The 12,500-nt window shown below is 46.8% G+C and overlaps 1 protein-coding gene across 1 annotated transcript in view; it reads left to right on the forward strand.

Moving 5' to 3' along the window:
* LOC143288069 (sodium-dependent dopamine transporter-like) overlaps window positions 1-12,500 on the forward strand; it is a 78,839-nt gene that overhangs the window by 18,514 nt on the left and 47,825 nt on the right. Inside the window, exons 4-7 of the mRNA XM_076596339.1 lie at window positions 2,056-2,279; window positions 2,310-2,425; window positions 3,181-3,319; window positions 10,310-10,444. Of these exons, the coding sequence (XP_076452454.1) occupies window positions 2,056-2,279; window positions 2,310-2,425; window positions 3,181-3,319; window positions 10,310-10,444 (614 nt within the window). The remainder of the gene's footprint in view (window positions 1-2,055; window positions 2,280-2,309; window positions 2,426-3,180; window positions 3,320-10,309; window positions 10,445-12,500) is intronic.

Genomic DNA, 12,500 nt, shown 5'->3' on the forward strand with positions numbered 1-12,500 from the left:
CATACAGAGAGTGAGAGACAGACAGGTGGAAGAGGGAAATAGGGGATGAGAGAGGGAGGGAGAGAGTGGGGTACCAGAGAGACAAAGAGAAGGAAAGACAGAGGGGGAGACAGAGAGGGGAAGAGAAAAAGAAGAGAAAGACACAGAGACAGACAGACAGACAGACAGCACACACTTTCTGTCGATTTCATGACTCCTCACTGATGGTGGGACTGAAGGCTAAATGACATAATGCAGTGAATTTTTCTCTGTCAGTTCCGATCTATGAAATCAGTTTTCACAATCCGGACCGCTGTGTGAGTGGCTCTGGATCACCCATAGCGCAGTGGTGGTGGCCTTAGGGTAACGTGCCATCCTAGGAAGCAATAGAATATCAGGGTGCTGGGTCGATTCCCACACTCACCATAACCCCAACCCAACCCACCCCCACCCCCGTCCCCTCCACTAGACTCTCCTTGGTGGTCTGGACGCTAGTCATTTGGGTGAGATGATAAATCCAGGTCCTCCTCGTGTGTAGTGCACACTTTGCGCACGTAAAAGAACCCGCGAAAAGAACTAGACGGAGTGTTGTTCCTGGCGAAACCAGGCTGAAAAACCCACTTTGGTTGAATAAAAACAAACATACTTGAAGACAGAAGTAAGAAACGAATGAGTGGCGCTGCTCTGTGGCGACGTGCTTTCCTCTAGAGACAGCGGCTCGAATTTCACGCAGAGAAATACACTGTGACAAAAAATACAACAGAATGTAATACAATACAGTACAGTACAGTACAATACAACACAACACGATACAACACTGCGCAATATCCGAGTTGTTAAAGCGTTGGAATTTCAATCTGAAGGTCCAGGAGCCAGTTGCATTGCTCAGACGGAAGAGCCTAGTATGATGGTCGTAACCCGCCACTAACTGTGTGTAGTATGGAACTGACCAGTCAACGTAGGCATTTAGTCACGTGTAGCTAGCTGTCAAAAAGTTAGAACCAAGCAATGCAACTAGCTTCAGGGTTCGAATCTCGGCAACGGCGCCTGGTGGGTAAAGGGTGGCGATTTTTTCCTATCTCCCAGGTCAACAATGTGCTGACCTGCTAGTTCCTGAACCCCTTTCGTGCGAAAACGGACGCAGGATCAAATTCCCACGTTAAAGATCATAAAATCATTGTCAGCTTTCGGTGGGTTATGGAAACAAGAACATACACAGCATACCCCCCCCCCCCCCTCCCGAAAAGCGGACAATGGCTGCCTACGTGACGGGGTAAATAAACAAAACGGTCATACTCGTAAAATGTTACATGTCTGTCTGAGTGTGTGTGTGTGTGTGTGTGTGTGTGTGTGTGTGTGTGTGTGTGTGTGTGTGTGTGTGTGTGCGTGCCTGAAATCTGAATGACACATGAAACGAATGAGGAGCGCCCAATGGCAGCCGTCAGTCGACTCTACCCAGGTAGGCAGCCTGTTGTGCAAATGGCCCCGTGTTGTAAAGCGCTTAGAGCTTGGTCTCCGACCGAAGGTAGACACTGTATAAGTAATCATATCATCATCATCAACACAACACAGCACAACACAACAACACCACAACACTGTAACCACCCGTTTGTCACCACCCATCCTTCCCCACACAGATATCTGGTGTGCCGTGGTACTTATCGACTTCTACACGACATTTTGTGTTTGTATTTGTATTTCTCTTTTTTTGTCACAACAGATTTCTCTGTGTGAAATTTGGGCTGCTCTCCCCAGGAGAGAATTTGTTCTCAAATTTCACCCTCATTTCACCCTCATTTGCCCAGTTTCCCCCAACCCTCCATTCATTCACATCTCCCACCCCTTCTAACCGATAATACTCAAATGTATTCATGAATACTTTAACAAAATGTCTTCAATCACCGATATGTGTGACGGGACATTAAGCAAAATTCCTCCTCCTCCACAATACACGCAATACAGTACAACGCAATGCAACGCAACGCAACGCAACTCACCAACCCAACCCAACACATCACAACACCAACACAACACAACACTACAACTACCCGTTTCGTCCTGCCTACCCCTATACAGGTATCGGGTGGGCCGTGGTGCTGATCGCATTCTACACGGACTTCTTCTACAACGTGGTCATCGCTTGGTGCCTCCACTTCTTCTTCGCCTCCTTCACCTCAGACCTGCCGTGGACCTCCTGCGACAACCACTGGAACACGCCTGCCTGCTACGACGGCACCGGCGATGACGTCAACACCACCAACGTCACCCTCTCTGACGTCAGCACTGCCTCAGTGCTGCACGTGGTCGGAGGAGGAGGAGGAGAAGGGGAGGCGGCGGCGGGGGGCGTGACGTATTCGGTGCTTAGCAACGTGACGTCATCGGAGAGCGTCGTCAACGGGACGGCTAAGGCCGTAGTGAGGCTGTCCCCTGCGCTGGAGTATTTTGAGTGAGTTGTTGTTTGTGTTGTTGTTTGTTGTTGTTGTTGTTGTCGTTATTGTTGCTGGTTTTTGTGAGTGAGTGCGAGAGTTCGGATGTGTTGGATGGATAGGTCTGTGTGTGTGTGTGTGTGTGTGTGTGTGTGTGTGTGTGTGTGTGTGTGCGTGCGTGCGTGCGTGTAAGTGTGTGTGTGTGTGTGTGTGTGACCCAGAGACAACCAATATGTTGTATTGCATTGCATTGCATTGCGTTGTATTGTATTGCATCGTATTGTATCGTATCGTATCGTATTGCATCGTACCGTATCGCACTGTGTCATATCTTAGCATATCATGTCGTATCGCATCGTATCTATCGCACAGTATCATGCCATATCGTATCTTATCATATCACACTGTATCATACAATATATATCGTATCTTATCATATCACACTATAACATATTGTATCGTATCGTATCGCACTATAACATATCGTATCTTATTATATCGCACTGTAACATCGTCGTACCTTATCGTAACTTATCGTATCGCACAATAATATATCGTACCTTATCGTATCGCACAATAACACATCGTACCTTATCGTATTGCACTATAACACATCGTACCTTATCGTATCGCACAATATCATATCGTACCTTATCGTATCGCACTATAACATATCGTATCGTATCGCACTATAACATATCGTATCGTATCGTATCGCATCGCGACTGTATCACAGCGGGAGGATGTCTCCCTGTCTGTCTCTGATGTTCTCCAGACGCGGGATGCTGTCTCTGCATGAGAGTGACGGGATCTTCGAGGTGGGCAAGATCAAGTGGCAGCTGGTGCTGTGTCTCCTGGGGGTCTACTTCATCTGCTACTTCAGCCTGTGGAAGGGCATCCACACCTCGGGCAAGGTCTGTCCCTCTGTCCGTCTGTCCGCCTGTCTGTCTGTCTGTCTGCTGCGTGTACAAGGCGGTGGCTTTAACTCTGCTCGGCTCTGCTCGGCCACCCTTGTTTGTTTTTGATTACTTGGTTTTTTATAGGGGGACAGGTGTGTGTGAGGGTGGGGTTTTTGGGTGATGTGTGCGTGCGTGTGTGTGTGTGTGTGTGTGTGTTTGTATGTGGGTGGGTATTGTGTTTGTCTGTGTGTGTGTGTGTGTGTGTGTGTGTGTGTGTGTGTGTGTGTGTGTGTGTGTGTGTGTGTGTTTGTGTGTGTTTGTGTGTGTGTGTGTGGATGGGTGGGTGGGTGGATGGGTGTTGTGTTTGTGTGCGGAGGTGGGCGGGAGGGTGGGTGTCGTGTATGTGTGTGCGCATTTGCAAACTGGTGTCAGTATGTGTGCGTGCGCGCCTGCGCGTGTATTTGTTTGTTTGTCTTTTCTTTTCTTTTTCAATTTACTTATTTTCATGTCAATATTTTACACAAATCTAGGGTAGGCCCTCAAGGCCTGATCAGCAAGTTGGATGAATGCGGAGATCTGCCTTTTTTTCATACAGCAGATGTGGTTTAGCGTATATGGATTAGTCCGCACGCTTTGACACAGTGGAACTGAAACTGAAACTGCCTGGATGTTTTTTTGTTTCTGCGAATCTGCCAGTCTGCGACTTCTCCTCCTCCTCTTCCTTCTCCTTCTCCTCCTCCTCTTCCTTCTCCTTCTACTCCTCCTCTTCCTACTCCTTCTCCTCCTCCTTCTCCTCCTCCTCTTCCTTCTCCTCCTCCTCCTCTTCCTTCTTCTGCTCCTCCTTTGTATTCGTTTATTGTCTATTCACTCACACTGCATGATGGTTTAGACACGTCCGCATGCATCCTTTTCATCACAAACATACACACTCACAAAGTGGGTCTGGAGAATGGCGAAGAGATTGGACGTGAGGACGGAGTCGAGGTGGAGCTGGGGTATTAGGGGAAAAAGGGGGGAAAAAAGAAAAGAAAAAAAAAAAAAACAAGAGAGGCAAGGCCTTCAAGACTCACTTGTGATACACTTTTAAAAAAATCCAAGCTTTTTATGTATTGAGTATAATTTCAAAATGTAATGTTTGAGATGAGAAAGATCAGCTTATTCAAATTAACTCCCCTAGCATTAATTACAGAGTAATTTCCCTTTTATACTATCTGCACCAAAACGTTTGCAAAATAATTAAAACTTCCATGTTTAGCAAAAGAAGTTCCTGTTTGAACAAAAAATGATAATAATGACTGCTCTTGTTGTTGGGTCAGAATATCACATCAAAGTGCCAAGTTTAGAGAATACAAAAAATATAAATGTAACAGTTAATGCAGTTTGCATATAATTAGGCTTCATTTTTTTATTGTTTGTGCCCATCCCAGAGGTGCAATATTGTTTTAAACAAGATGACTGGAAAGAACTGAATTTTTCCTATTTGTATGCCTAATTTGGTGTCAACTGACAAAGTGTTTGCAGAGAAAATGTCAATGTTAAAGTTTACCACGGACACACAGACACACACACACACACACACACACACACACACACACACACACACACAACTTTGTTTACACAAGTGAGTCAAAAACCGCCTAACAGTGGAGTGATGGGGCACTGGATGGAGGGGTCATCAGTCGTCAGTACAACCAGTGAAAGAAATTACAAGGTACCCATCACAGTGTGGCGCATGACTTCAGCGAATGATGGTACAAATTTCTGGGAATTATGGAAAAACGCCTTGAATGTTACCCTGTTTGATCACTGGGTGGTGAGAACTGGACAGTCAAATAATCAAATTAATGGTGTATTAAGGTAGTACTGGAGCAACAAAAGGAAACTTTTTCTCTCTCCATTATTTGTATTCCAAGTATATTGTTGAAACGTATAGATAATGATTTCTACATTTCGTGGACGTGAGAATGTTTCGAGTGATTTTTAAAGAATTTACATCGTGCTGTTAAAGAATTTACATCGTGCTGTATTTTCAGTGGTTGTCCGTAACTCCGTTGCGAAGGGGAGGGGTTATGCTAAGAACGCTTTTGACTGCCGCCGAGCCTTGGTGAAATGAGATCAATGTGACACGGGTTTCACGTGCAATCACTACACTTGGTGTACCTTCCAGTGGTGTCAATGATTATGCTGAACGAACGCAGTACAAACAACATCGAGAGTGCAGACGACAAACTAGGCTCAGTCCTTCATTGTCATCGAACACACATACACACACGCGCGCGCGCGCGCGCGTCAGTGGCATCCAAGGGGTTGTTATCCCATCACACATACTGGTGGTGATTGCAGACAATATGACTCCCATCCTTGTGTGCCTGTCTGTCTGCTCTGTTGTGTCTGGTTCGCCTGATACACAGGGGAAATTGTCTCGTGGGTTATATTACCGATAACAAGCGCTGATATTATCGTGGTCAAGGCAGCCCTCTTCGCAGTTATGAATGTCCCGCACGTGCAGATACACACACACACACACACACGCGCGCGCGCGCGCGCGCGCGTGTTCGCGCACCACCATAACGGTGAGAGAGACAGAGAGAGATAGAGAGAGATGTTGCCACTGTCCGGATCCGAACACATGGTCTTTACAACTTAACACTTTCAAAGCCGAGACTCCATCGCGCCCGATCTGGCATGCACCTTGTTATATTATGCAGGTTGTGATTGCTAGACACAGTGGTGTTTACACGATAAATAATTTCAACTGACGCCTATTAACAAACGAGAGCCAGCAACAGCAACAACAACAACAACGACGACAACAGCAGCAGCAGCAACAACAACAATATAGCGCTTTTGCTTCGAAAGCAGAGAACAAAATGGCTGCATAGTCGAAAGATTGCTTATTCTTTATGTTCGTAATCTGTTGATCATTCATATTCTCTATGTTTATCAGTAAGCTGTTAGTAGTAGTAGTAGTAGTAGTAGTAGTAGTAGTAGTAGTAGTAGCAGCAGCAGCAGCACAACAGCAGCAGTAGTAGTTGTTGTAGAAGGATAGAGACAAAGCAAGCGTTTAAGCTGAAAACAGGCCCTTCTTTGTTTCACAACATATTTTGTTAAAGATTTTGGTCGAGGTTCGACGCGTCATTTATAGTGAACTTATTCATAAAACTCCCAAAATTTTGTCCAGTTGATTCTTGAATGAATCATCTGTTGCCCATTCATCTTCTCTATGTTGACGAATTGTTGCCCATTCTGATTCTTTGTGTTTATCATCTGTGGCTTTTTCTTCTTTTTTTCTTTTTTTTATATCTATATGCTGTTGCTTATTCTTATTCTCTACGTTTATAAGCTGTTGCTTTTTGCTGTTCTCAGCGTTTCAAGCTGTTGCTTTTTCTTATTCTGTGTTTATTAGCTGTTGCTTTTTGTTAGTCTCGTTTGTTTTTGTTTTGTTTTTTTGTTTTTTGTTGCTGTTATTGTTTTTGTTATCGTTGTTGCTGTGTTGTTGATCTTATTGTTTGTGAACCCATTCAATAGTCAGCAAGGTCATTGCTCTGAGGTCTGTCAAAACCCAATTAGCCCCCGGTGACAAGGATGCGCATCGGAAGCCAGACTGTATCCATCAAGGCCGGTAACCCGACCTCGCATCACACGGCGATGGGGCCGAGGGTGAAAAAAACAACAACAACAAAAAACAAACAAACAACCACAACAACAACAAAACAGCAAGGTTCTCGCATTTCCAGCAGACCCAGCACAGAGAACCTGACATGACTAGCACAGATTTATCAAGCCCCGCTCAAATCATCAGCAGCCTGCTGTAGTAGTTGTAGTAAATCAAGTTAGCGAGGAGAGAGAGAGAGAGGGTGGGGGGAGTATAAGGTGGATTGCTATCTTGAGGATCGGGCAGCTACGGCCATTAAGCCAAAGGGCGGGACGGAACAGCACGTGGTATCCGTGGTCCTGTGTGATTACGTTACCGCTGGTGACGTCAGGTGAAGGCCGATGGACCCCACACCACACCGCACCACCGTGACTCGACTTCCGTAGGTGTTCATGATGATGGCTGATTTGCATGCCTCACTGTCATTGGCTGCTGCTGCTGCTGCTGCTGTTGCACGTTTCGCTTGCCATCTCTCTCAAGTCGTTGCCGCCGCGCGCTGCTCTCAGCTTTTCTCGCTAGTGTGGTGGTCTGTTTCAGGAATCTTGCAGCTCTAGGGGATGGGTGTTCCTTCTGGGGTTTTTTGTGCAAAGGATGGTGGGGGGTCGGGAGGGGGGGGGTGTTGGTGGTTGGAAGGGTTCATGGAGGGAGGTGTGTGTGTGTGTGTGTGTGTGTGTGTGTGTGTGTGTGTGTGTGTGTGAAGGTTAGGAACAGATATATTGAGTGTGTGTGTGTGTGTGTGTGAGACAGAGACAGAGATGTACGTGTGTGTGTGTGTGTGTGTGTGTGTGTTCGTGTGTGTGTGTGTGTGTGTGTGTGAGGGACAGAAACAGACATAGTGTGTGTGGGGGGTGGGGGGGTGCGGGACAGAGCCAGAGATAGTGTGAGTGTATGTGTGTGTGTGCGCGTTGTGTGTGTGTGTGTGTGTGTGTGTGTGTGCGCGCGCACGCGCGCGCATTGCCGTGTGTGTGTGTGTATGTATGTGTTGTAGTAGTAGTTGTTGTTTGAGTGGAGTGGAGGTTCACGTTGAGAGCGATGGATGGAAAAGAGTTTTGTACGTTCGTCAGTGAGCATGTGAATTTGTGTAGACATTTGTAGTATCCGTATCAATGTCTTTTTTGTTTTGTTTCTTTAACTGTTCAGCAACATTTTCATGAAACGTGAATCTGTAACCCAGCATTGCCCGTACTGCAGTAGTAACTATGGTGTTGAATTCCATACCATGTCAAAAAGGTTATCCCCCTGGCAAAATTATATAGAAAAAAACACACCAAAAAACACCACGATAGGAAAAACAAATACACTTCCATTGCCAGTATGCACACCTCCGAAAATGGCGCATGATTCCCTGCAGGGTGGGCTCAAAATGGCTAAACACCCCCAAAGCACAAAACTCATTCATTCTTGCCGGTAAACGTGGGAGTGCTGTGTGTTTTGGGGTGTGTTCAGGGTGGCGTGTGTGTTTTAGGGGTGAAGAGTGGCTTGTTTGGGGGTGGTTTCAGTCAGTGGTGTGTGTGTGTGTTTTGGGGTGTGTCAGTTGTGGGTGTGTGTTCAGGTGGAGTGTTTTTGGAGGTGTGTTCAGGTGGTGTGTATGTTTGGGGTGTGTTCAGTGCATGCTGTTTTTTTTGGGGGGGTTTGTGTGTGTGTGTGTATGTGTGTTCAGGTGGTGTGTGTTGGTGTGTGTTCAGGTGGTGTGTGTTTTGGGGTGTTTACAGGTGGTGTGTGTGTGTTTTGGCGTATGTTCAGGTGGTATGTGTTGTGGGGTGTGCTCAGGTGGTGTGTGTATTTGGGGTGTTTACAGGTGGTGTGTGTTGTGGGGTGTGTTCAGGTGGTGTGTGTATTTTGTTGGTGTTTACAGGTGGTGTGTTGTTTTGGGGTATGTTCAGGTGTTGTGGGGTGTGTTCAGGTGGTGTGCGTATTTTGGGATGTGTTCAGGTGGTGTGTGTGTGTGTATTTTGGGGTGTGTTCAGGTGGTGTGTGTTGTGGGGTGTGTTCAGGTTGTGTGTGTTGTGGGGTGTGTTCAGGTGGTGTGTGTGTTTCGGGGTGTGTTCAGTGCATGCTGTTTTTCTGGGGTGTGTTCAGTGTATGCTGCGTTTTGGGATGTGTTCAGGTATTGTATGTTTAGGGGTGAGTACAGTGCATGCTGTTTTTTGGGGTGAGTTCAGGTGGTGTGTGATGTTTTGGGGTTTGTTCAGGTGATGTGTGATGTTTTGGGGTTTGTTCAGGTGATGTGTGATGTTTCGGGGTGTGTTCAGGTTGTGTGTGATGTTTTGGGGTGTGTTCTGGTGTGTGATGTTTTGGGGGGGTGTTCACTTCAGGTCGTGTGTGATGTTTTGGGGTGTGTTCAGGGTGTGTGTGATGTTTTGGGGTGTGTTCAGGGTGTGTGTGATGTTTTGGGGTGTGTTCAGGTTGTGTGTGATGTTTCGGGGTGTGTTCAGGTGGTGTGTGATGTTTTGGGGTGTGTTCAGGTGGTGTGTGATGTTTTGGCGGGTTGTGTTCAGGTGTGTAGGTGATGTTTCGGGTGTGTTCAGGTGTGTGATGTTTTGGGGTGTGTTCAGGTGGTGTGTGTGTTTGGGTGTTCTGTGTGTGATGTTTCGGGGTGTGTTCAGGTGTGTGGATGTTTCGGGTGTGTTCAGGTGTGTGATGTTTCGGGGTGTGTTCAGGTGTGTGATGTTTTGGGGTGGTTCAGGTTGTGTGTGTTTTGGGTGTTCAGGTGTGTGATGTTTGGGTGTGTTCAGGTGTGTGATGTCGGGTGTGTTCAGGTGATGTGTGATGTTTTGGGTGTCAGTGGTGTGTGATGTTCGATGTGTTCAGTGATGTGTGATGTTTTGGCGTGTGTTCAGTTGGTGTGTGATGTTTTGAGGTGTGTTCAGGTGGTGTGTGATGTTTGGTGTGTGTTCAGGTGTGTGTGATTTTGGTGTGTGTTCAGGGGTGTGATTTTGGTGTGTTCAGTGTGTGGATGTTTGGGGGTGTGTTCAGGTGTGTGATGTTTCGGGGTGTGTTCAGGTTGTGTGTGATGTTTTGGGGTGTGTTCTGGTGTGTGATGTTTGGGGGGGTGTTCAGGTGTGTGATGTTTCGGGGTGTGTTCAGGTGTGTGATGTTTTGGGGTGTGTTCAGGTGGTGTGTGATGTTTTGGGGTGTGTTCAGGTGGTGTGTGATGTTTTGGGGTGTGTTCAGGTGGTGTGTGATGTTTTGGGGTGTGTTCTGGTGTGTGATGTTTAAGGGTATGTACAGTGCATGCTTTTTTTTGGGGGGGTGTTTAGGTGATGTGTGATGTTTTGGGGTGTGTTCAGGTGGTGTGTGATGTTTTGGGGTGTGTTCAGGTGGTGTGTGATGTTTCGGGGTGTGTTCAGGTGGTGTGGTTCACGGCGCTGTTCCCCTACGTGGTGCTGTTCATCCTGCTGTGCCGGGCAGTCATGCTGCCGGGTGCTGGGAAAGGGGTTATTTACTACCTGACTCCCACCTTCTCCAGGCTGGCCAGCTCTGAGGTGAGTGCTGTGTGTGTGTGTTGAGGGGGAGGGTATTTGGGGGGTGGGGGAGTGTGTGTTGAGGGGGAGGGTATTTGGGGGGTGGGGGAGTGTGTGTTGAGGGGGAGGGTATTTGGGGGGGGAGTGGTGTTTGTGTGTGTGTGTTGAGGGGGAGGGTAGTAGTGTGTGTGTGTGTGTGTTGAGGGGGAAGGGTAGTGTGTGTGTGTGTTGTGTGTGTGAGTATGTTTGTGTGTGAAGGGGGAGGGTAGTGGTGTATGTATGTGTGTTTGTGTGTGTGTGTGTGTGTTGAGGGGGAGGTTAGTGGTGTGTGTGTGTGTTTGTGTGTGTGTTGAGGGGGAGGGTAGTGGAGTGTGTGTGTATTTGTGTGTGTGTGTGTGCGTTTGTGTATGTGTTTGTGTGTGTGTGTGTGTGCGTTGAGAAGGAGGGTAGTGGGGTGTGTGTGTGTGTGTGTGTGTGTGTGTGTGCGTGTGTGTGTGTGTGTGTGTGTGTGTGTGTGTGTGTGTGTGTTGAGGGGGAGGGTAGTGGGGTGTGTGTGTATTTGTGTGTGTGTTGAGGGGGGAGGCGGTTGGGTGTGAGAGAGAGAGAGCCAGTGTGTGTGTGTGTGTGTGTGTGTGTGTGTGTGTGTGTGTGTGTGTGTGTGTGTGTGTGTGAAAGAGAGGGAGAGAGAGAGTGCGAAAGAGAGTGTGTGTGTGCGAAAGAGAGTGTGTGTGTGTTTGTGTGAGAGAGAAAAAGATAGTGAGTGTGTGTGTATATGTACGTGTGTGTGTATGTACGTGTGTGTGTGTGTGTGTGTGTGTGTGTGTGTGTGTGTGTGTGTGAGGTTACTATCTGCTTCTGCATCAGAGTGCATAATGACAACATTCTAATTTTAGCGATGACAAGGAATATCACTTGTCGTCTGTTTTCAGGACTGTTTAGATTTGGAAAGAAATGCGTATGCGCATGGTACTGGTTACTGTTGTCGTTTGTTGTTTTTGTTGTTGTTGCTTTTATCATTTTACTGTTGTGTGTTTATTTTAGTTTTATTGCTGCAGTGATGCTCAAATTTAAAAGACCCTTAGCAAGGTGTCATGTCTTTTGCTTATGATGTTCAAGACTGTTTTGTTAATTGACTCTCTCCATACGAACGGCGAAAGAGACGACGTTAACAGCGTTTCACCCCAATTACCATCATCAAAATATTGCAAGCGGAAGGCTCTTATACTGAAGAGGTGAATTTTGACAAAGAATACCACAATTCTGACGACGGAAGCTAAAGGTTGGGTCATTCAGTCACCCACTGGACATCCGAGGGATCTGTTTAGAGGAGAAGAGAGGACTGGCCGTACTGAGTGAGTTAAATGACAACAGACGTCACTTCTGTAACGTTCACGATGGTGGAAGCGGGAAGGAGAGAGATAATGATTATACTCTGTGTGGGTTTTTTTTTTTTGTTTGTTTGTTTGTTTTTGTGGGGTTTTTTGGGTCAGCTTTTGCATAGGTTTGCTCTGCAATGTACTTGGTTTGTTCATCGTATCTACCTTCGACGCCACGCCCATATTATCATTCACTGTGCATGAAAAGATGTTTTCGACGTGATCAGTGCTGAGTAAAACACACACACATACACACAGAGACACACAGACGTAGACGTAGACGTAGACGTACACACACACACACACACACACACACACACACACACACACACACACACACACACACACAGACACACACTCATTCTCTCTCTCTATGTCTCTCTCTCTTTCTCTCTCTCTCGCGTACACACACACACACACACACACACACACACACACACAGAGGGAGAGAGAGAGAGAGAGAGAGAGAGAGAGAGAGAGAGAGAGAGACACTTGCGTGTACAGCACATGCTCGCAAATACGGACGTGCGTGCAAACACCCAAACACACACACACACTCTCTCTCTCTCACACACACTCTCTCTCACACACACTCTCTCTCTATGTCTCTGTCTCTCTTTCTCTCTCTCTCTCTCACTCTCTCGAGCACACATACACACACACACACACACACACACACACACACACACACACACACAGAG

Source organism: Babylonia areolata, chromosome 12 (assembly GCF_041734735.1).
Source record: "Babylonia areolata isolate BAREFJ2019XMU chromosome 12, ASM4173473v1, whole genome shotgun sequence".
Classification (NCBI taxonomy): domain Eukaryota; kingdom Metazoa; phylum Mollusca; class Gastropoda; order Neogastropoda; family Buccinidae; genus Babylonia; species Babylonia areolata.